The 21,534-nt window shown below is 60.8% G+C and overlaps 1 protein-coding gene across 1 annotated transcript in view; it reads right to left on the bottom strand.

Annotated features, from left to right (window-relative positions):
• Window positions 1-4,438: 4,438 nt before the first annotated feature.
• Window positions 4,439-21,534, bottom strand: part of CACNA1S (calcium voltage-gated channel subunit alpha1 S) — a gene marked incomplete at both ends in the record, with an annotated part of 59,686 nt that continues 42,590 nt past the window's right edge. The window contains 16 exons of the mRNA XM_081225318.1: window positions 4,439-4,690; window positions 4,808-4,936; window positions 5,115-5,206; window positions 5,942-6,027; window positions 7,152-7,402; window positions 8,070-8,198; window positions 9,532-9,656; window positions 9,904-10,005; window positions 10,756-10,858; window positions 11,180-11,276; window positions 12,273-12,400; window positions 13,390-13,549; window positions 14,148-14,239; window positions 14,931-14,996; window positions 15,131-15,259; window positions 16,079-16,135. Coding sequence (XP_081081444.1) covers window positions 4,439-4,690; window positions 4,808-4,936; window positions 5,115-5,206; window positions 5,942-6,027; window positions 7,152-7,402; window positions 8,070-8,198; window positions 9,532-9,656; window positions 9,904-10,005; window positions 10,756-10,858; window positions 11,180-11,276; window positions 12,273-12,400; window positions 13,390-13,549; window positions 14,148-14,239; window positions 14,931-14,996; window positions 15,131-15,259; window positions 16,079-16,135 — 1,998 coding nt within the window. The remainder of the gene's footprint in view (window positions 4,691-4,807; window positions 4,937-5,114; window positions 5,207-5,941; window positions 6,028-7,151; window positions 7,403-8,069; window positions 8,199-9,531; window positions 9,657-9,903; window positions 10,006-10,755; window positions 10,859-11,179; window positions 11,277-12,272; window positions 12,401-13,389; window positions 13,550-14,147; window positions 14,240-14,930; window positions 14,997-15,130; window positions 15,260-16,078; window positions 16,136-21,534) is intronic.

Genomic DNA, 21,534 nt, shown 5'->3' with positions numbered 1-21,534 from the left:
GGGTGTCGAAGGTCGAAGGTCGGCGACGCAGCATCAGTGACTTCATTCTTGTGGAACCGGGTGGCGAGTGGCCTTCTCTAGTTGGCAGAGTTTCCTGGGGCCATCAGAGGGGCCCGGCTGAGGCGGAGGACGGAGGGCCACCGGGTGCAGAGGGGAGCTGAGCGCGTCGGGCTGCGTGGGCTTGGACGGGCGCTTGGCAGGGTGTGGGAAGGGGCTTGGGCCAGATCGGTAGCGGAAGGGGTGGGATTGGGTCAGGGATTGTCCTGCGATCCTCCTGATACTACGGGGCGCCGGCAGCTCAAGAGCAGCGTGTAGGCCCCTGTGGGACACCTGGCCTCACTGCTTCTTAGTGGGTAATTGACTTGGCTTTTCCCGGAATGGGCTCAACAGCAATACCCACTTCCTGGACGGTGTTGCGAAGGCTAAATGTGATATTGCGTCCTTCAGGCACGGCATGAACCGGCCTTGATGATGTCAGCTGTTACCATTCTCTGCATGAGGACACCGCTGGTGGAGATATTTTATTTTATTTTTTAATTTTTTTTTTTGCGGTACGCGGGCCTCTCACTGTTGTGGCCTCTCCCGCTGCGGAGCACAGGCTCGGGACGCGCAGGCTCGGCGGCCATGGCTCACGGGCCCAGCCGCTCCGCGGCATGTGGGATCCTCGGACCAGGGCACGAACCTGCGTCCCCTGCATCGGCAGGCGGACTCTCAACCACTGCGCCACCAGGGAAGCCCTGGTGGAGATATTTTAAAGGGCCCACGACTAGAAGTGGGCTGGGCTGGGTCTGCAGGTCTCACTGGCCTCCTTCTGGAACCGGGCTCCTCGCACGGACTCGGACGCTGGGCTCCACGGCCCTTTCCTCCTCTGGGTCTTGGTTTCCTTTCTTAACACGGTGGAATCTCCTCTGCTGATCATTTTATTTAAACAAACAGCCCTCAGCTCTCCCTCCTCTGAATCCTCCAAATCCCTGCATCTGACCCTCCACATGCTGCTCTGACATCCTAGCGTTTTGAATTCGTGTTCGACACGAGAATTATTATTTTGCCCTATGTATTTATGGCAGGCTTCTTTTAAAATGCTTCTGTTCCCTGGCTTACTAAACTGGATTTAAGTTCCATTTAGGAGACGGCAGCATGGCACAGGAAAAAGAAGCAATGGGATGAGAAAGCTTGGGGACAAATCCAGCCCTGCCCCTTCCAGCTGGGAGACCCTGCCCCTCAGGCACCTCATCAGTAAAACGGCAGCAGGAACCTTGGTGCAGTGGAGAGTGTCACTTGCCACCATAAGCTGTCAGTCCCAAGGCAGGAGTGGTGTGTTACTGGGATCAGATGCCAGAAAAGGGGTCAAGGTTAGCTCTGGGTTGTCGGTGCCTTTTCTAGTGACCCGTGGAGCCAGCCTCCACACCCGAGGGTTACGGCTAAGAACTGCAGGGCCTGTGGGGGGACCAGGCCCGACGCTGAGATGCTGGGCTGAGAGCCGAGCTGCCCGGCATCCTGTGAGACACTCAGCCTCCTGCCGTCGTAACCTCTGGCTTTTTCTGCAGCCAGCATCTGACAGAATCAAAACAGCAGCTGCTCACCGAGGGCTGGGCCCTTCCAAGGTCACTTTCACACCTTCCAGCAGCCTGCACGTAGGAGTTTATCCCCATTGTACAGGAGGACGGGCAGAAGCTTGAAAGGGTCTGTGAGCGCCTCGCATCGGAGCACGGAGGCAGGTGGAGGGACTGGGGGCCGCACGGGTCCAGCTCCAAGGCGGTGCTCCTTCACCTTGCAGAGGGCAGCCACGCCCCTGCTTCAGGGACCTCTCGGCCCCATCCAGAGCCGGGCCTGGAAACGCACTGGGGCCACAGCTGGGGCACCCCCTGCTCTGAGGAGGGCCTGGAACCGAGCCCAGCCTCCTTGGTCCAGAGATGCTCCAACTGAGCTCCGCACCTTCCAGAAGGCAAGGATGGCTCCCCCGGTCCCCACACCTGGCATGAGGCTCAGTGCCCACCCCTCCCCCAAGCTGCACCCCACCCCGTTTGACAGATTCCCCCTGCCCCCACCCACCAGCAGCGGGATCCCAAGTCTGCAGGGAACTGGCCAAGAGAAGCTAGGCGTGCAGCAGACAGCGCCCTGGCCAGTGCCCCCAGGCGACAGAAGGTGGCCTACCAGCCCCTCTGGACACTGGCTCTGTCGGATGGCCCGGCTGACAGGAGGGGCCTGCCTGCTCCCCCCATGGCCCCTGGCCCTCAGCCTTCCACACCCGTGTTCCTTTTGTACTTTATCTGAGTGGCCTGGTGGCCCTCTATGGAGAAACCCAGCGATTATTTGAAGGGGCGCTGGGGAGAGGCAAGATTCTGTACATTCTGACAAGTTAGAATGTCCTGCACGGTGCAGAGGAAACTGCCTGAACTCTCGGAAAGGGTGAGAGCTGGAAGCTTCCTCAGAGCCCGTGTGCACGTGGACACCTGCCACGTGGGCTGGGAGGCCCCGCACAGACGTGCCAAATGGCGCAGCCATTAGGGCTGTGGGGCTGGAGCCACGTCGCCTGAGCTGAATCGCGCCTTGGCCCTCCTACCCGCTGCGGGGCCCTGGGCACGTTACCTGTCCTCTCCGTGTCATACTTGCAAAAGGAGGATGATACTTCCTCGGTATCAAGAGGATTAAATAATTAATCTATGCAGAAGGCTTGGAGCAGGGCCTGCTGTATTGTTGGTATTCTGTACACGTTAGGTATTGATATAAGATGCTCCGGTCCCACTTGTAAATGGAAACATCCTTCTATAGACCTTTGCAGCGTACGAAGCCCTTTCACGTGTGCCCCAGGTTATCTAGTTTTTCAGCCATGCTGCGAGGTGGATTATTTCAGCTCCCCGCCAAGAGGAGGCATTGGAGGGGACAGTTTGAGCGGCTGGCTGGGTGCGGCTGAAACTGAGGAGTCAGCCTGCACCTCTGCAGGCCGATTCCTGCCCCGCCTCCCCGGGGACTGGGCAGTGAGGGCGCGAGGCTGCACCCTGAGCAGGTGACCCTGGGCGGGCGGGCTGTCAGCCAGGGCAGGGCCACACTTCTCAGCATTTCCCTGCATTTATCTGACAGTGATTGAGCCTCTCGTCTGTGTTGAAAAGTGCTCAGCTCTGGGGTTAAGGGCCAGCCTGGTGGACCTGCTCCTGCTTTCGTGGAACTTGGCCTCAGTCTGGTGAGAGACGGCAGGTAGACAGCAGGTAGCTGGACGGCGGGGGACGGCCAGGACGGACGTGCAGGTGGAGGAGGGCAGCGAGGAGGGGCGGACGGTGTCTGGGCTGGCCGAGGGCCGGCTGCAGGAGAGCGGGCTTCCGCTGGGTCAGGGGGCCGGGCGGGGAGTGAGGGGCACAGCGGGCTGTCCATCAGGCTGGTGATGGGAGCTGTGGGAGGGATCTTCTGGGGGCATCTCTGTGCAGGAGGGAACAAAGCCTTGCTGAGGGTGGAGTGGGGGCGGGTCCCTGGTGCTGAGGTTTGAGGAGGAGACAAGTGGAAATGGCTCCTCTGACGGAGACCCTGGGTCTGCAGGGCACCAGGGGGGTCATCCCCCTGCCCCGTGCGGCTCCCAGTCTGGGCGGCGGGGTTGCCAGGAGGCGCACGGGAGGCCAATGGGAGAGCTGATGGTGGGGGGAGCGTCTGCCCAGGGAAGAGGGGAGGGCCCCGGTGGGACCCCAGTGCTAACTCTGCCCCTGGCTGGCTGTGTGACACAGGCACGTGAGCCACCTCTCTGGGCCTCCAATGTGGCATCTTCAACCTGGCCTCTCCCGCTGCTGGAGAACGAGCGGGTACCGTGTGCGACCGTGCTCTGGGGCTAGGATGTGTCTGCAGCCGGCACACAGGAGGGAGTGGGGGCCACAGCCCGTGCCTCATCCTGTTACTCACTGCTCCTCGGTGGTGGGGGGAGGGGAGACGGGCACTGCGGGCCCTGCTCCCCCAGGCGGAGAGCAGGGCCCCCCTGAGGCTCTGGGGCCGGGCAGGCCGTGGACTCTGGCCAGGACGGTGGGGAAGGGTGGCTGCAGGGGACCTGCCGGGGGGCTGCCCGGGGACGTCCAGGAGCACCGCCTCCTCCACGGTGGCCCCTCTGCTCCTGCAGGAGGACGACGCAGACGGGCCTCCGTGGAGCGGGGGGGGGGGACGTGTGGAGGGTGTGGAAGGGCCCCCAAAAGAGATGAGCAGAGACAGGTGCCCTGTTGCAGGCCTGGAGGCTTTAATGTCCTGCTGGCACTGATCAGGCCTCTTTGAATGACCCCAGAAGCTCCATCCCATCACGCCTCTTGCTGGGGAGGAGAAGGGCCTGTCCATCTACCTCCAGACCTTGCGGGTGGTTCCTGTCCGTTTGTCCGTCTAGTTGCTGAGACGGGGGGCTGCCGTGCTGGGCCCACCCTCCCGCGCCAGCCCCCCACCCTTGGCCACGCTGGCTCTAAGCCCGTGGCCTTCACAGCCTGCAGGGAATGAGGGTCTCCTGGGAGCCCTGATGCTGGTCGAGGCTCCCCAGGGAGGACGCGAGGCTCCAACACCCCTGGGCACCGGCCACACCCTTCAGGGTCTCTCGTCCCTTCAGAAGCTCGGCGGCTGCCACCTCCACTTCCTGCAGTTCCATCTGGCAGGCTTCCACCAGGGTGTGGCCCGTTGCCATGACGAAGTTAGCATCAGCCGCCAAGGTGTCCAGGCCCCCTCGAACCAGAGCCTGCAGACGCGAAAGGCGGCCGGGTGGGTCTTCCCGCGGAGCCTCAGTCCCTCTCCACCCCAGGCCATTGTAGGGCCACCCCAGGATGCAGTCCAGTGCCTTCCTAGCCCCCCTCACCTCTCGGATCAGCTGGGCCATGGCTGGGGCCGGGCACCCGGGAGAACCATCCTTGGGGGGCGCTTCCTCGGGCAGGGACCCTGGGGTGGGGCTCCTCTCCTCGGGCACCAGAGACTCTGTCCCCACAAGCTGTTCCAGGTGCACAGAAGCAAAGACCCCTCAGGAATGCCGGAGCCCACTGGGATCAGGAAGCCCCGGCTCTTCAGAGGGAGCCCCAGCCAAGACCCCCAGGAAGTGGGGGACCAGGGGTCCCGTCCCTTCTGCTGTTGAATTACCACTGAAAGCTCCCCGGCCTCTGGCCCAGTACCTGGCGGGGGGCGGCAGGTGCCTGAGCTCCGGGTATCGCCCTCCGGGGCAGCTGTCCCTCCAGCCTCTCCCCATGGGACTTGCTGTGGGGTCCTGTGGGCACGGTGGGCCGAGGGCCAGAGGGGCTGCTGACTCCTGCTGGGAGCCCTGGGTCCACAGAGCTCCCCTTGGCCAGTCAGCCCCGCCCTGAGATCCTCGGGGTCCTAGAGGGTGACACATGCCGAGGCCCAGCCCACCCCAGGCCTGGCAGGACTCCCCACTGCCCATCCCCCCAACTCTACGTGCCCTGGTCCCTGTCCTTGTGGGTTTGGGAGGGGATCAGGGCCAGAGCCTGACCAGCTTTGGCCAAGCTGATCTTGTGTTTGTGTGCATGTGACTGTGCGTGTGTGTGACTGTGCGTGTGTGCGTGTGACTGTGCGTGTGTGTGTGCATGTGTGTACACACAACAAGCACCCTCGTCTCCTGTGAACTCCAGCCTCCTCAGGCCCCCACTGTCACACACAGCGGTCCAGGACCCACTGAGAGGCTGCCAAGTCATCTGCTGAAAGGCAGAGCTGAGGTGTCAGTGTGTCCAGGGCTGTCTTCAGCCGGGGTGGAGGGGTCCGAGCTTCCTGGCGTGCCAGGGAGGGCCCTTTCACAGTGCACCACCCGCCCCCGGCTCCCTCAGTCACCTGGGTGGCCCCCTTCCTCTGCCTGGGTGAGGAGCTGGTTCCCATCGCCACAGGCCCCCAGCCCTCCCGGCCGCAGGCTCCCCAACTGGACGGAAGAGCGGCTCCCCAGGCCTTCCTGGGAGAAGGTCAGCCCCTCGGGAGCACAGGAGAGACTGACCCAGGGCCCCCTGGGGCCGGCCGGAGGCTCCTCCTCTGGTGGCAGGCGTCTCTGTGCCCCCTGGGAGCTCCCCTTCAGAGTGGACGCTGAAATGGAAGCACGGCTGATGGGGCTACGGGCTCCCCCACCCCTGCCCTCTGTGGTCCCCACACCCTTTCCCTCAGGGTCTAGGACCATCGCTGTGGAGTGGCCAGCCTCCTCTCCTCCGATGTGCACCCCTTTGCTCTCTGGCCCCTCCCACACCTGCCCAGCTCGGGCCTCACACCCCTGAGGACACTGCGTCTCAACCTCGGTTGCACGTGGGTCACCCGGGAGCCCTGACATCTGGTCGCGGGGTGTCCCGCCCAGAGCCCACAGTTCTGGAAGCTTCCTCCATGCCCCTAACCAGTTAGGTCCTGGGCCCTCTGCCTGCTCAGGACCTACTCTTTGACATCATTTGGTCACAGTCGGATCACATGGCACGTTCTCCCGACAAGACTGCGATCCTCTGGGGGCTGGGCTGGGTCTGCACGTCCACAGCACCCAGCACCGCGGTGACCCCACGTGCAGGCGCCCTCCAAGACTTGTGGGCTGAATTTGAGGGGTCTCAGGCCAGAAGGGGGTGCAGGCAGCCCCAGCCTGGGAAGTAGTGGTTCCCCTGGCCTCTCCCCTGTCCCGCCCATTCCTGAGGCGGGGGAACCCAGCCTCTCCGGGCCAAGGAGACGCCCAGTCCCTGGGCCCTCTGTCTAGAATAGAAGCTCTGCTTGGAGCCCAGGCCATAGGCCACTATGGCCGAGACCCTCTCTGCTCATCCTGCTGTTTTTCCTGACACTCATGTAATCACAGATTATATTCAGCCCTGGGTTGGCGACATGGGATCCACCTGGAACCCAGAGCCAAGGGTTGAATCTTAATTCAGGTTTCGTAGGATGTGCCCTCTCCTTCTAACCCAACGTGTGCCTTTCCGGGACCCGCCAAGGCCACGGAAGAAAAGCACCTCTGGGCACTGACCGACACCGACCCGAGGCTGCCCCCTGCTGGCTATACACGTCTCTGCCGTCCAGGCCGGCCTCCTGCGCAGCAAGGCGGGGGCTGGACCCCAAAGGGCGCAAGGCAAGCAAAGCACACCCTCCACAGTTCGGGGTGCCCCCAAAGGCCCGGAGCCCACTAACCATGTCTGCCCAGTCTCACCCCAGCCCCTACATGCCAGGCTGATGGTTGCCACCACTACCTGGAAAATGCTGGGCTGTTGCCATGGTTGCTGTTGCCACCGGCAACGTTGGCGTTGGCATTGTTGGTGTTGGCATGAGCAAGAGGGTTGGTGCTTGGATGTTGAGGGAAGTCCTCCAAGAAGACGGGCGACTCCAGCTCCTGCATCTCTGTTTCAGTAAACTGGAGGGGTCTCTGGTTGGCCATGTGTGGAGGCAGGGAGTTGGTCCTTTCCAGGAAGTTGTCCACCTGGCCAAACAGGCCTCCGGTCCTCTGGGGGCGAGGAGGACAGGGGAGGGACTGAGACCAGGGACCAGGGATGGATGCGCGGGGGCTGCCACCCTGGACGACAGACAGCGCCGGGAACAAGGCCAGAGGAGAACAGAGCGGGCTGTGAGGCCGGAGAAGAGACCATCGCCCTCAGGGCGTTCTCAGTTTGATGGGGTACATGGGACACCCCTAAGAAGTGTATGGGGACCAGACACCAGGACGGGAAATGCAGGGTGTCGGGGAGCCTGGAACCAGGCAGTCTGGAGGACGGGCTCTAGTCCCACTTCCGAAAGTAACTTGCTGAGTGGTACTGGATTCAGACGGTCTCTCTGGGCCTCCATTTCCTCATGAATAACCCAGAAGGTTCAGCTGGGTGGTCGTGAGGGACCCTCCAGCTCTAGGAGGGAGGACGGTGAGACAGGAAGCAGCTGGGGCATCTGATAACCGGGGCTTCGGATGGATGGACGTTGCCTCAGGCTTGTGGGGAGGGGAGGCCGGGGAGGCTGGGCAGAGGAAGGTGGGGAGGATGTGACACCTCAAGTAGGTGGGTTGTTGGTTCAGAGTCCTGGGAGGTGTGCGAGGCGGGTATCCTCAGCCCCCCGTTCTGGGCGGCCTTTACGCTCCCTGGCCTGGAAGGCACACGCACTGGCGTGGCCAGGGCCTCACTCACCCGGAATATCCCTTCCTCCATCGCGGCCTCCGCCATGGCTCTCTCCAGCTCCTCCTCGGCCGTCAGGTCTCCCGAGATGGTGCGGCGGATCTCAGGGGCTGCTTCTTCCTCAAGGGTCCGCAGTCCGGCCTGGGGACAGAGAGGGACTCAGTGGCCCCTCCAGGCCAGGAGGGGAGGACGCACTGCTTCTCACGGCCTCCCCCGTTTCTAATCCCGGCAACCAGGGCTTCCCTGAAGGCCCAGCTCCGCCCCACCCCCTCCTGCCCATTTGATCCCCCTGGGCTCCTGCTCTGGCCGCCGGGATAGTCCAAACCCTGATGGCTCCCAAGGCATCTTCTCTAGGCCTCACAGGGGGTTTCATCCCCCGCCTAGGCCTCCAGGCTGGGAAATCCTCTCATCAGTACAGTCTTTTAGACGAATGATCTCTTCCGATGGCACGTGACATTTATATCATTTTTTGAGCTGATCAAAGTTCATATCACCAGCAACGGGACAAAGCAAGATAGGTGTCACCTGACAGTTTGCAATGACAACGCAGCATCACTTCTGGGACATTCCTGTCCAAGATGCAAGCCCTCAATCTGTCACGAGGCAACACTGCACAAACCCAGACCGAGGGACGCGCTGGCTGGGACTCTTCAAAGTGTCAAGGTCATTTCAAGGAAACACTGAGGGACTACAGACTAAAGAGACGTGACAACTAAACGCACTGTGTGATTCTGGATCCGATCCTTTTGCCATAAAAGACATTATTGGGACCACTGGTGCAACTTGCATGGGGCCTGAGGATTCCATGGGACTAATGCCTCAGTTTCCTGATTTTAGTGGCTGCATCGTGGTTACGTAGGAGGGTTATGGAGGAGAAGGCCCTTGTTGGCAGGAAATACACGCTGACCTGTTCTGGGTTGATGGGAATGACTCTCAAACGGTTCGGAAAGGAAATTTTTTTTGTATCATACATGCAACTTTTAAAATTGTGAGATCGTTTCAAAGTAAAAATTGAGATACGTTTTTGAACACACAGCCCAAATACGTGAATATTTTGTGAATGTATCCTTTAGGTGCGTTATACTTAACATAAAAAATTGAAATTAAAAACAGGCAAGATGACCCAAAGCTCTACGTTTCTTTGCGGACCCAATGGGTCCTCTCAAGCACCTCCCCTCCCCCGGGAAGCCTGTCCTCTTTGGAGACCACTGCTTTCATCTAACCTAAATCTCTCCCTTGTGTTCAGGGGACAGGACCAGGGTTTTGGGTCGTAGCAGCCAGGGCTGGAAGGGCTCCTGGTTCTTCCCTTGAGGTCGAAGCATCTTCCATCCAGAGCCGTCATCTCTCCCCCTACTCATCCCGGCTCCGTCCTGCCCTCTCTGCCTCCACCACTGCCCCCAAGGACACAGAGAAGGAGCTGGAGTCTCGAGACCATCTCAGCAGTGGAGCTCCCTGGTGCTCGGCATGGGCTTACCTGGATCTGCACGGTGTCCTTCTTGGGCCGGTACCCATAATATTCCTCCTGGCGCCTCATGAACTTCCGGAAGTGCTCCTGGATGAGAAACGTGGCGTAGAACTTCCCCACCGTCACCTCGTCATCTGCAAGGGGGGGCAACAGGGGCTGGTGGGCATCTGAGGCTGGGGTCAGCGTGCAGGCCAAACATAGCCGGGTCCAGGTGCCCCTCACACCCCCTCCTCTGCTTGCCAATGTGACCCCGATGGCTGCCATGGGATCCACCCAAGGCATTCACGGAGGGCCAGGCTGCTCTCAGACTCCCATGGGGCTCCCTGGAAGCGACCTTTCCCCTGTCCTCGGCCGCCTCTGGTCTCCCAAAGCGGCACCCACCTCCTATGGGAGGGATGAGCTGGTCCAGGAGCTTCATGCTGGTCCTCTTCCAGATCTTCTTGATGATGGTCCGCAGCTCCTCATTGGCCTGTTCGAAGTTACCTGGGGGCAAGGGACAGGCCAAGCCAACCGCGCTTGACAAAGCCACCAGCACTCCCCGAACCTCTCGCTCAGCAAACGTTGGCTGGGTTTTCCCTTGTGGCGGCTGCTTTGTGGGGAGGGCATCGCTGTTCCCCTGGGGCGGCCCGACCCTCGGGTCACATACGCACTCCCCACAGGCCTCGGCTCCCAGCACCTGGAGTGGCTGATTGCAGAGGCTCTCGCCTCCCATCCTCCCCTCCACCCTCCCAGCAGCCCTCCATCCCCCACACCCCGTGGTCTGTCCCGCCTCCTCCAGGCAGCCTTCCTGCTCCTCTGCTGCATGCCTGCGATGGTCCTGCTCACCTGGGCGGTAGCTCCGATGCCGCTGGGTCCCTGCGTGAGGGACACCCCCATCTCCTCCCCCCTCCCATCCCGTCTGTCCTCCCGGCAGGGGGGCCTGCAGGTTCAGTGGGGCCCCGTGCGAACCCAGCGGCGGTCCAGCAGATCCCGGGGGGTCCCATCCCCGTGCTCACCCCGCCACTCCCTGGCCCACCCGCATCAGACCCGGCTGTGTGGGAACAGAGCCTTGGTGACCTTTGCCCTGCAGAATTTGGGGGCTCCCGCTGTGCCCTGAGGGGCATGAGAACGTTGTGGCCATGGCCTGGGTCCCCCCTCTGCTTCTCCCCGTGACTCTTGATTCCGACCTTTAGCTCAGATTCTGGTAGAATCCGCTAGAAAACTCAGCCCCTGAGAGGAGGGGACTGCCCGCACCTTCCGTCTTGATCTTGAGCGCTGTGCGGACCAGGGCGAAGAGAGTGGCGTTGAAGGTGACGGTGCCATCGCTGTTCAGAGGCATGTTCATGCCCACCAGCCGCTGTGCAGAGAGGGGTCTCACTACCAGGCCGGGACCCCTGAGCCAGGGGGTCATCCTCACCCGGTCTGGGGCCCGGCAGGGGAGGGGACCGGGCGCTGGGGTGAGGATGAGCAGGACGCCCTCCGTGACAGAGGGGAGGATGAATTGGAGACACTGTTGAGAGTTTAGGTCCCAGGGATGCGGGGACCCAGGAGACGGCTGCTCTAAAATGATTCACCCAGTCGGGCCCTCGCCAGTGTCCCTGCCCCAGGGCCCCTGTGCCTCTTCCTCCCGGGGGTGTAGGCCAGGTGGGGGGCACCCATCGCTGGCAGCTCTGGTTACCTTACATGCTACCCTGTGGGGGCAGAACTTCCCGAAGCCCAGAGGGGGCTGGATCCTTCGCAGCAGGGTCACCACGTCCAGGTGTTTGATTCTGCCCCTGAGGGAGGACACCAGACCCGTGCACCTGGCAGCCCCACCCCGACCTCCCTTCCTGCTCAGCAAAGGGCCGAGGGCAGGGGAGCCAGGAGACGGGGACACTTCCTGATTTCCAACCATGCTTAGGGAGTGGAAGCTGAGTGGCCGTTTTAAAGAAGAAACGATGTTTGAATTCACTGTTGCCCACCACCAGGAATGGGCTCTCTTTTTTGGGGGGTGGTAAGAGGCCAGAATCCCCTCAGACATGGGATCTCCGGGCTGGAATCCGGACCTCATTTCTCCCGTGGTGGAGCTTTCGCTGGGTTTTAGTCAAGCTGCCTGGGGGCTCTTGGGATGTATTAATAGAAGTAGAGGGTATGGATCAAGGGAGGTGGAAGCTCACTTCCAGGGACTGGTAGGGAGCTGGAGACCGTGTCATAGGTTGGGAGATTAAGTGAGATAATGCATGTAGTGGTCAGCACAGCACCTGACACCTGGGAAACAGTCATCGAATGTGAGCTTACTACCTTCTTAGAAAGAAGGTAAGGCAGCTGTGCTTCCCAGTGTTAAAATGCACCCGAATGCCCCGAGGGCCAGGTTAACAGCAACGCAGATTCTGATTCCGTCATTCTGGGGTGAGGCTGGGGAGGTGGTGGGGAGGCTCTGCATCTTTATAGAGCTCAGCTTCTTGGTCAGTGGACCACACTCTGAGTAGCCGGGGCCTAAACTGCCTGGGGAGGTAGTGAGTTCCCTGCTCCTAGAAGCATCCAAGCGAAGTTGGATGACCATCTCCCAATAAAGGCAAGGGGGCTTCTGCCCTGGGAGGCTGTAGGATCCCTCCCAACCCTGAGGAACTCCAAGTCTCTGATCCGGGCCCTCGGATAATAAAGGGAGGGGCAGCCCTCTCCTTCTCGTTAGACTGGAGAGGGACTTGCTGTCGGACTCCAGGATGGGGTCTAGACCACAGGAGTGGAGGGTTGAGGGAGGGCCCAGCACAGAGCCTGCAGGAGGGACTCACTTAGCCTCTGGGTCATACTCTGCCCAGATGGCCTTGAACTCGTCCAGGTGATGAGGGCCCAGGATGGACCAGTCCCGTGTGAGGTAGTCAAAGTTGTCCATGATGACCGCCACAAAGAGGTTGATGATCTGCAGGAGGAGAACCGTGGGCTCCCTGCTCGGAAAGCCAGGTGGCACGGGGCAGGGGGGAATGGGGGTGTCCACGGGGTCTGGGGTCTGTAGCTTCTCCCTGCCTGGGCCCTGCCTCCGAGCCCTTCTGGCGACTACATCCCACACATGAGCAGCCTGTGTCACTCTGCTCCGGCCCACGCGGTGTCCTCTGCCGGGGCTCCTGGGGCTCATCCTTAAAAATCCCAACCTCATCCTCTCGTCTGCCCCCCAGAGGGACGCTGGTCTCCCCCCGCCATCAACGCCCCTGTGCTGCTCTTGCCTGTTCTGTATTGTTGGGTGTCCCTTTGAAATGCAAGGTGGCACTCAGTGAGCGCCTTCAGGGCTACGGCTGTGTCCTGCTCACCTTTCTGTCCCCTGCACTGAGCCCAGGGAACGTTAGACGCTCAAGCAAGCGTCTTAGTGAACATAGAAAAGAAAAAGAGTGCAGAGCGAGGGCCTGGGGCTGGGGGCTCTCTGTCTCCCACGAGTGCAGACAGCAGCCCTGGAGCCTCAAAGCCACCTGTGCTCTGTTTCCGAGCTCACTGCTACCTCCTTCGGGACCTCGTTTCCAGAGTCTCAGCCTCCTCACTGGGGGGCAACCGCCTCTTCCAGGGAAGAGGGAGGGGCAAACGGCTTTACTGGAATTTACTGGCTTTACTGGAATAGACTTTACTCTGTTTTAGGGTAGAGCCTCACTAAATTCTTTTGATTACTAATCGCTAACAACAACAGCAAAAAAGGGCCAAGCTCTTAGCAACTCCTCTGGAGCATGCAAACGCACTCAGAAAACGAAGCCACACCCAGGATGACCAGAACAGGGACACCCTAGCCAGAGTCCCGTCTCCTGAGTCCCTGAGCTAGGTCCCTGGAGAGAGAGAGGCGACGGGAGGCGGGAGGGGGTGTGTGTGTGTGTCACCCTGCCTCAGCGCATCTCCCTGCAGCCCGGCCGCCCCGCCCTCGGGCCTCACCAGGAAGGCACAGAGCATGTAGAAGCTGATGAAGTAGTAGTAGGCGAAGTCGGTGCCGCAGGTGCGCTCCTCCCCCGGGGCGTAGTCCGACTCAGGGTCGCACAGCTGCCCGTAGCTGCAGGCCAGCAGGATCTCCTGCCACGCCTCACCCGTGGCACACCTGGAAGGCAGGGCGCCGTGGGCCACTCACTCTGGGCAGCGGCAGGGAGCAGGGCGCCGTGGGGAGCAGGCCGGGCGCCCCTGAGGACCCCGGGTTCACGTGCTGCCCAGTGTGAGCCAGGCCCCACTGCCCTCCTGGGCTGCGTGTGGTCCCCCCCAACTCTACCCTTCGTGGGGCACCACAGGCAGGAACTGAACAAAGAAAGGGGGCTTCCTGGACAGAGGGGCAAAATCAGTCCAGGACTCAAGTCACCGCTGGGGCAGCAAGAGAGCAAGAGAGCTGACTCGGGGTCGGCGAGGCCTCCCCCTCCCCCTCCCCCCAAGGGACATTCGAGCTCCGTCTCCCGCCTTGGTGCAATGAGGGTGGGGAGATCTGCAGGACCCACTCAGGACCGGCTGCCTCCTTTTCGACCCCCAGGGCACAGTGAAGATGAGGGCCACTCGCGCAAAAACGATTTAAACAGTGGCTCTGGCTGTACGGGGGTGAGCCTCCGAAAAGGACAGCAGAGCCTTGGCGCTTCGGCGCGCTGGGCCCACACACATGAAGCCAGCCTGCCCCCCGGACTAGAGGAGGGGCAGGGACAGCTGGGGCCTCTTGCCTGAACAGCAGCAGCACGGCCTGCGGGAAGGTCTGGAAGTTGTTGTTCCGGTTGATCTGGGTCCCGTCCACCAGGGCAATCTTCCCGAGCATCTGCAGATCAGGAAGCCCGCGACAGTGGTACCCGCACAGGTCTCCCCCAGCCCGTCTCCCACTGCCCCCTACTTCCTCCAAATCCCCTCCACTTCAGGCCCCATCAGACCTGAAGCCAGACGAACTGGGCTGCAGTTGGCCCTTGCACATCGCAGGGATATAACTTTACAGTCAGCCCTTGGGCCCTCCGTATCCGGGGCTCCGCATCCACGGTTCAAACAACCGCAAATCGTGTGGTACTGTAGTACGTATTTACCAAAACAATCGCGTATACGTGGACACGCGCAGTTGAAGCCTGTGCTGTTCAAGGGTCACCTGTATTATCAAGGTTGGGTGAAGTTCTTCCCCTCAAGCCAAAGAAATCTGGAGGGGTGGCCAGTTCTCCTAACCAAAAGCCAGTCAGGGACACAATGTGGGGAGCAGGGTGCTCCAGGAGAACGCAGGCCGAGACCACCCGAACCTCTGACGGGGCCTTGGAGAGCCATCGGGCCCTTGTCCGTCTGCCCACAAAGCCTCCCCCCGCTCCACGCCCCGCACTGCTTCTGCTTGACTAACGCTGCGCCATCTGGGGACCACCTCCTTCTCTGGTCCTGCAGCTAAGCCCAGGGCTGCCGGGAGGCCGGACGGGGGAAGGGTCCAGGCTGCACGCCGGCCAGGCCTCCGGAGGCTCCCCGCCCCGCCCCTCACTCACCTGCATGCCGATGACCGCGTAGATAAAGAAGAGCATGACGATGAGCAGAGCCACGTAGGGCAGGGCCTGCGGGCGACGACGGAGGCTCAGGGCGCAGGGCTCCACCGCCTGCCCCGCAGCCCTGCCCTGCCTTCGTTCATGTTCACCGGGACCCCGCGGCCCCCGCAGAGCAAACCCCATGGGTGGGCGGGGCCACACACCTGGAAGGACTTGATGAAGGTCCACAGCAGCGTGCGCACGCCCTCCGCGCGGCTCAGCAGCTTGATCAGCCTCATGACGCGGAACAGGCGGAAGAAGGCGCTGGAGATGCGGGCGCTCTCGTCGGGGTCCTGCGGGGCGCAGCCCCAGGATCAGTCTGGGGCCGGGGCAGGGGGTGACGGCAGGCAGGCAGGGCGGGGCAGAGTGCGCGGTAGAGTCGTGGTGGGGGACTCCCAGCCCGCCCCGCGGCCCCTGCTGAGCACTCGTGCTGGCCCTCCCGGGGGCGCTCAGGGCCCCGGGCCTGCTCTGCTGGTGGTGAGGCGGGCTGGGCGCCAAGCAGTGCGTGGCGTGGACAGCGATTCTGCCCCCGGGGAGGCGGCGGCCAGGCCCGGCGCCCGCTCTTCTGGGGCTCCTGCCTCATCCCACCTCCTCCCCGAGCTGCCACTCAGCCGAGGACCCTGGCAGCTCTCCTGTCCCTCCCCTAGTGTCCACCCAGTGCCTCCCAGAAGCTCAGCTGCTCTGCGGTCATCAATTCAGTGGCCACACCCTGCCCCACACAGGGCTGTCCCAAGCCGGGAGGCCTCTGCCCACGTGCCAGCCTTAGACACTGGATGACTCCGCCAGGGAGAGCCCCCTGCCCGGCGTCCCGTGTCCCCACAGGCTTGATGCTGGTGACCTGTCACTAAGGTTCTGTATCACCCAGTTCTCTCTGGATGTTCCCAACAGCACAGAGGCCCTGTTTCCCAGGGCTCCGAGAAAGCCACTGCATCCATGCACATTCTAGTAGCACAGAGCTCCCACCCGTCCCCACCCGGACCCTCTGGGGCCTGCTTGGGGCAGGGGGCCCTGAGTGCGTCTGCCCCATGCAGTCCAGCAGCCAGGCCCGAGCATGCACGCTGCAGGGCAGAGCTGGCGGGCGAGCCCTGCAGGCTCATGCAGCCTGGAATTACAACGTTCCCGCAGCTGCCACCCAGGCAATACAGTCCCCCGCTGGAGGCCAGGAAAGTCTGTGGAGAGAGAGAGGAGGGGTGGGGGGAGGAGAGAGAGGAGGGACACGGTGGGAGGGCGGTGAGGAGAGGCGTCAGAGAGGACAGACCACATAAGAGTTAAAGAGAGAACAAGGCAGAGAGGCAGGGGGTGAGAGGCCCCTAGCGGCTGCCAGTCAGGGTCGGGCGGGTGGGTGTTGAGGACGAAGCTGTGGGGACAGTGAGGCCACAGGCTGGGGGCAAGGGAGCAAGGAGAGGAGGGAAGACCGAAGACGGGCAGGTCCCTTCTCGCCTCCAAGATGCAACCTGTGTGTCTGGGGTCTGTGATGCTGGGGCCATATGGGGGGCGGCACGTGGGAAAGTACCTGCTCATGGTCACAAGGGGAGTCACACCCCTGTCTCCTGAGTCCAGGGGTGCTGGCCAGCTCCCTTGTGCTGCTGAGGCCCTTACCGGGGTCCCATCCTCTGTGGCAAAGGCCCTCTGGGGGAGTCTGAGACCCCCCAGCAGATGCATCTCTGCCCACACGCCCCAGCTCCCCACCTGGGAGCAGGACCTAGGCTTCCATCTCAGGGCCGGGCCCTTAAAGGGTGGGCACGGGGTGCGGGGAGTGGCCTTTGTTCCTGTTTACTCTGAGCTCCTCCCTTGGGCCACATTTCAGGAGAAGCCCTGTTTCTGGAGTCCTGGGATGGGGAATCATTGCTTTATCTCCTAATTACTTGTGGGGGGACTGGTTCCCAGTATGCTATTTCCCCACCAAGCAGCGTTCTCCAGGGCAGCTTTCACCTGGAACACTGGTTCTCGGCCCAGGCTGGGCATCAGAATGCTGGGTCCCCACCCCGGCCGAGTAAGTCAGCTCCTGGGGCCTGGGCCTGGCTTCCGGGTGTAAATGCACCCCAGGTGATTTCATATGCAGCCAGGGGTGACAAGCCACGTTCCAGGCCTGTGCAGCCAACATGGTACCACCAGCCACACGTGGCTCTTTGGGTTACAGTGAAAATTACATAGACTTAGAAATTCATCTCCTCAGTTGCACTGGCCACATTTCAAGTGACCAGTAGACACTTGCAGCTTGTGGCTACTGCACTGGACGGAGCAGAACCGGGATTGCAGAGAGTGCTAACGGATGGTGCCGCCCTAGTCTGCTCCCCGGTATATACGACAGGAATATAAATCAGTATTTTAATTCAAAGTATTAACATGACTTCAAGCAAACAGTCCTGGTTAGGAGCATCTGCTGTCCCTAAAAACCAAAAGGTGACCAACAACGCCCTCGGCCCTCCTGCACCAAAGACACTGCTCTGATGTACCCCAGACTCCCCATCACAGACCTCAAAACTCCAAGAAGTAATTTGTAATTTGAGCTGAGACTGCGCTGGTGAGAAGTGCTGCTCTCAGACTCTGGGGCCTTTGGGGGCTATTTCCCAGCAGGTGCCCTGGTTTGCCCAGAAGGCAGCCTGCCCCCCTCGGCCCGCCCCCTCCGGGCCTGCTTGGATACAGGATGCTCTTCCCCACGCCTCTCCTCCCGGCTGCCCCTGGCAGGCACTCTGGGGGTGGGGGGAGGGGAACGCCTTGGGACTTCAACCTCTGGCTCTGGGACCTGCCCCTCCCTGTCCCCTGCTCCCCTCCTTCACCCGGCAGCCACCTCAGCTTCAGATCCTCAGCGAGGCCACCCTGCAGGGCTCCACCTCTGGGATCCTGCCCTCTGGCAGAACCCCCCCGCCCACACCCTGCTGCTTTTCATCCCACCCCCAGGCCTCATCCCCTCTGTCTCTCCTGGGCCAGCTCCTGGGCTCACATACTGGCTACTTGTACTGAGACCCAACGAGCCGGCCCTCAAGACCACAACGATCCTGGTATCTGACCCCTTGTTCCAGGCCTGAGGGCTGCCAAGCATGACTCCAGGGAGAAACTGGGCACTCACCACCACCCCCATCCCCCCCGCCCAGACTCAGACCCCTGCCTCCTGGCAGTGTGGCAGCCCCATCAGCTTCCTGCGGTGGGTTCATGACAGCAGCTGTCCCTCAGAGGCAAGTCACACTGTCACACCCACTGCCCTCCCTCCCCAAGGACTCTGCCTGCTCCTCAGATGCCCTCGAGGCACCCAGCATGGACGCCGCCTGCCCTCGTCCCCCACACCCTGCCCCCTTTCACACTTTGCATTCCTCACGGCTTCTGTCTTACACTCATCTTTTCCCAGGGCTCTGAATCGCATCCTTTTCTACCTCCTGTGAGACCCTAACAGTTTCCTCATCGGTCTCTTCCCTCCTCCATGCTGGCTCCACCCACAGCCTCCGTTTCCTCAAAATGAATGGGAGAAAATATTTGCAAACAAAGCAACTGACCAAGGATCAATCTCCAAAATATACAGGCAGCTCATGCAGCTCAATATCAAAAAAACAAACAACCCAATCCAAAAATGGGCAGAAGACCTAAACAGACATTTCTCCAAAGAAGACATACAGATGGCCAACAAACACATGAAAGGATACTCTACATCACTAATCATTAGAGAAATGCAAATCAAAATTACAATGAGGTATCACCTGACACTGGTCAGAAGGGCCATCATCAAAAAATCTACAAACAGTAAATGCTGGAGAGGGTGTGGAGAAAAGGGAACCCTCTTGCACTGTTGGTGGGAATGTAAATTGATACAACCGCTATGGAGAACAGTATGGAGGTTCCTTAAAAAACTAAAAATAGAATTACCATTCGACCCAGCAATCCCACTACTGGGCATATACCCTGAGAAAACCATAATTCAAAAAGAGTCATGTACCACAATGTTCATTGCAGCTCTATTTACAATAGCCAGGACATGGAAGCAACCTAAGTGTCCATCGACAGATGAATGGGTAAAGAAGATGTGGCACATATATACAATGGAATATTACTCAGCCGTAAAAAGAAATGAAATTGAGTTATTTGTCATGAGGTGGTTGGCCCTAGAGTCTGTCATACAAAGTAAAGTAAGTCAGAAAGAGAAAAACAAATACCGTATGCTAACACACATATATGGAATCTTATATATAAAAAAAATGGTTCTGAAGAACCTAGGGGCAGGACAGGAATAAAGATGCACATGTAGAGAATGGACTTGAGGACACGGGGAGGGGGAAGGGTAAGCTGGGACAAAGTGAGAGAGTGGCATGGACATATATACACTACCAAATGTAAAACAGATAGCTAGTGGGAAAGCAGCAGCATAGCACAGGGAGATCAGCTCGGTGCTTTGTGAGCACCTAGAGGGATGGGAAAGGGAGGGTGGGAGGGAGACGCAAGAGGGAGGAGATATGGGGAGATTGTTTACGTATAGCTGATTCACTTTGTTAGAAAGCAAAAACTAACACATCATTGTAAAGCAATTATACTCCAATAAAGATGTTAAAAAAGAAAGAAACTGAAGGGGGTCTGCTACCCTCTAGTAACCGCCTCCCCCCAGACTCCGGCGAAGCTGTTTCCTGAACTGGCCGCCTTGATTTCCTGGCCCTGCAGCCCTGCTCCATCCTTGTAACTGGCTCCAGTCCCCCAGTCTGCTGTCTGTCACCCCGCAGCTCACGGATGGCTCTCTGGTCCCAAGCCCCGTGGCCTTGCCAGCTGGAATGCTGCGGAGCCTCAACCCCCCAGGCTTCGGCCACCCCCTCCCTTCCTTGATGGGGCGGCTGCCACCTTCTGGAGTCGGTGACCCTCGGTTCCTGGCCTGTTTCCAATGATGCGCGGCTCGTCCGCACACGCACACCAGCACCCAAACCCCAGCACCAGAGCAGAATCGTGGAGGTGGCCCCCCATCCTTCTTCTCCTCGGCGCCTTCCTTCCCGGGGCCCGGGGCGGCACTCCCCTCGCCCCGCTGCACCTCCCGGAGCCGTGGGCTCTCCTGCCCGTCCTCACGTCCACCCCGACTCTCATGGAACCCCTCGTGCTCCAGGGGTGAACTGCCGTTCCCAGAGCCAGCCCTCCCCGGGACACAGGGTCTCCTGCCCTCTCACCCAAGGGCTTAGCTCCTGCAGTCGCCCCTGTACTGCCTGATCCTCCCATGAGCCCAGGGCGTGCTCTAATTTCTCCCATTTTCAAGAAGACTCTCCTAGGCTGCACGCTCTCCTCCACCTTCTAAGCCATTTCTCTCTGTAGCAAAAAGAGAGAACTGTCCAGGCTCACAGCCTACCCTGCCTCTCCTCGGCCCACTCCAGCCGGGCGTCCTTCCCCGAGATTCCCGGGTGACTGTCGGCCGGGCTCCCGGGAGGGACACCGACGGGCGCGGCCTCCGGACCTCCGCTCTCTAAATACCCTCTTCTCTCCGTGGCTGGTCTCACCCCCTCCCACGACTCTAAATGCCAGTTCCTCCAGTGTTCTCCGACTTAGATCCCCAGCCTGAGCAGCCTCTGCGCGCCAGGATCATAAATCCAAGCCTGCTGCGGTGTCTCCATCTGGATGCCCTGCAAGCGTCCTGAGTGGTCACGCCCCAAGCAGGACTCTTGGTGTCCGCCCCACGCCTGCTCCTCTGGGAGTTGGCACGTCACAGCAAATGGAAGCTCAGTTTCTTGGGCAAAATCCTTGTACTCACCGTGGATTAGTTTTCCTCTCACCCTGAATCAAGTTCATCAGCAAATCCTATCAGCTCAGGGCTGCAAACAGATCCAGCTGCTGGCTACGTCTCCTCCCCTGACCGCCCCCCGGGTGGCCCTTAGTGTCCCCTACAGCTTGCTGTCAGCACAGCAGCCCAAGGGATCCTCTGAGAACTGAGGTCAGACAAGGTGTAAACACCCCCGGGGCTCTCGTCTCCCCCCAGGGTCAGAAGTGTGGCTCTCCAGGGCCCCCGCCCTCTCTCTGAGCTCACCTCACCGCTCACTCCTCACCCAGCCGCCAGGCCTCCCGCTGGTCCTCAGCCGGCCCACGTGCTCCGAGCTCCCTACCCAGGCCTGCGCACTCCCCATCTCACCCCCCACCCCGCGCAGCCCACCCTGTGCTTCATGCAGGGCTGTGCTCAGTACCACCCGATGCTACCTCCCATTCCCTTCTCTCAAAGGCTCCACCTGCTTGAGTTTTCTTCATTACACGCGCTGGCCACACCGGCCACGCGACACGCGACAGATTCACTTGCACTGTCCGTTCGCACCCCCCCCGCCCCGCCCCGGGGCTCTTGTCCCTTGCTGTCCCTCTAGCCCGTGGGAGGCGCTCAGTACTTGAGGAGTCGATGACCCACCGCCTCCCAAACTGTGCCCCCTGCTTGCAGCCGCTCTCACCTCCGCCCTCCGCCTCCAGGGTAACGCTTTAGAAGCGTAGCTTTCACCCTTCCACGGCCCTGTTCACAGACCTCCGGCGGCGCCCACACTGCCGGCGACACGAGGTCTGCACGCTCCTGTGCTTCTACTAACCGGACCTCTCCGCGTGCCCCGAACCTTCTGTTTATTTGTCTCCCACC

Source organism: Mesoplodon bidens (assembly GCF_964165515.1).
Source record: "Mesoplodon bidens genome assembly, chromosome: 2".
In the NCBI taxonomy this organism is placed as follows: domain Eukaryota; kingdom Metazoa; phylum Chordata; class Mammalia; order Artiodactyla; family Ziphiidae; genus Mesoplodon; species Mesoplodon bidens.
This window is presented reverse-complemented; position numbering and strand designations above follow the sequence as displayed.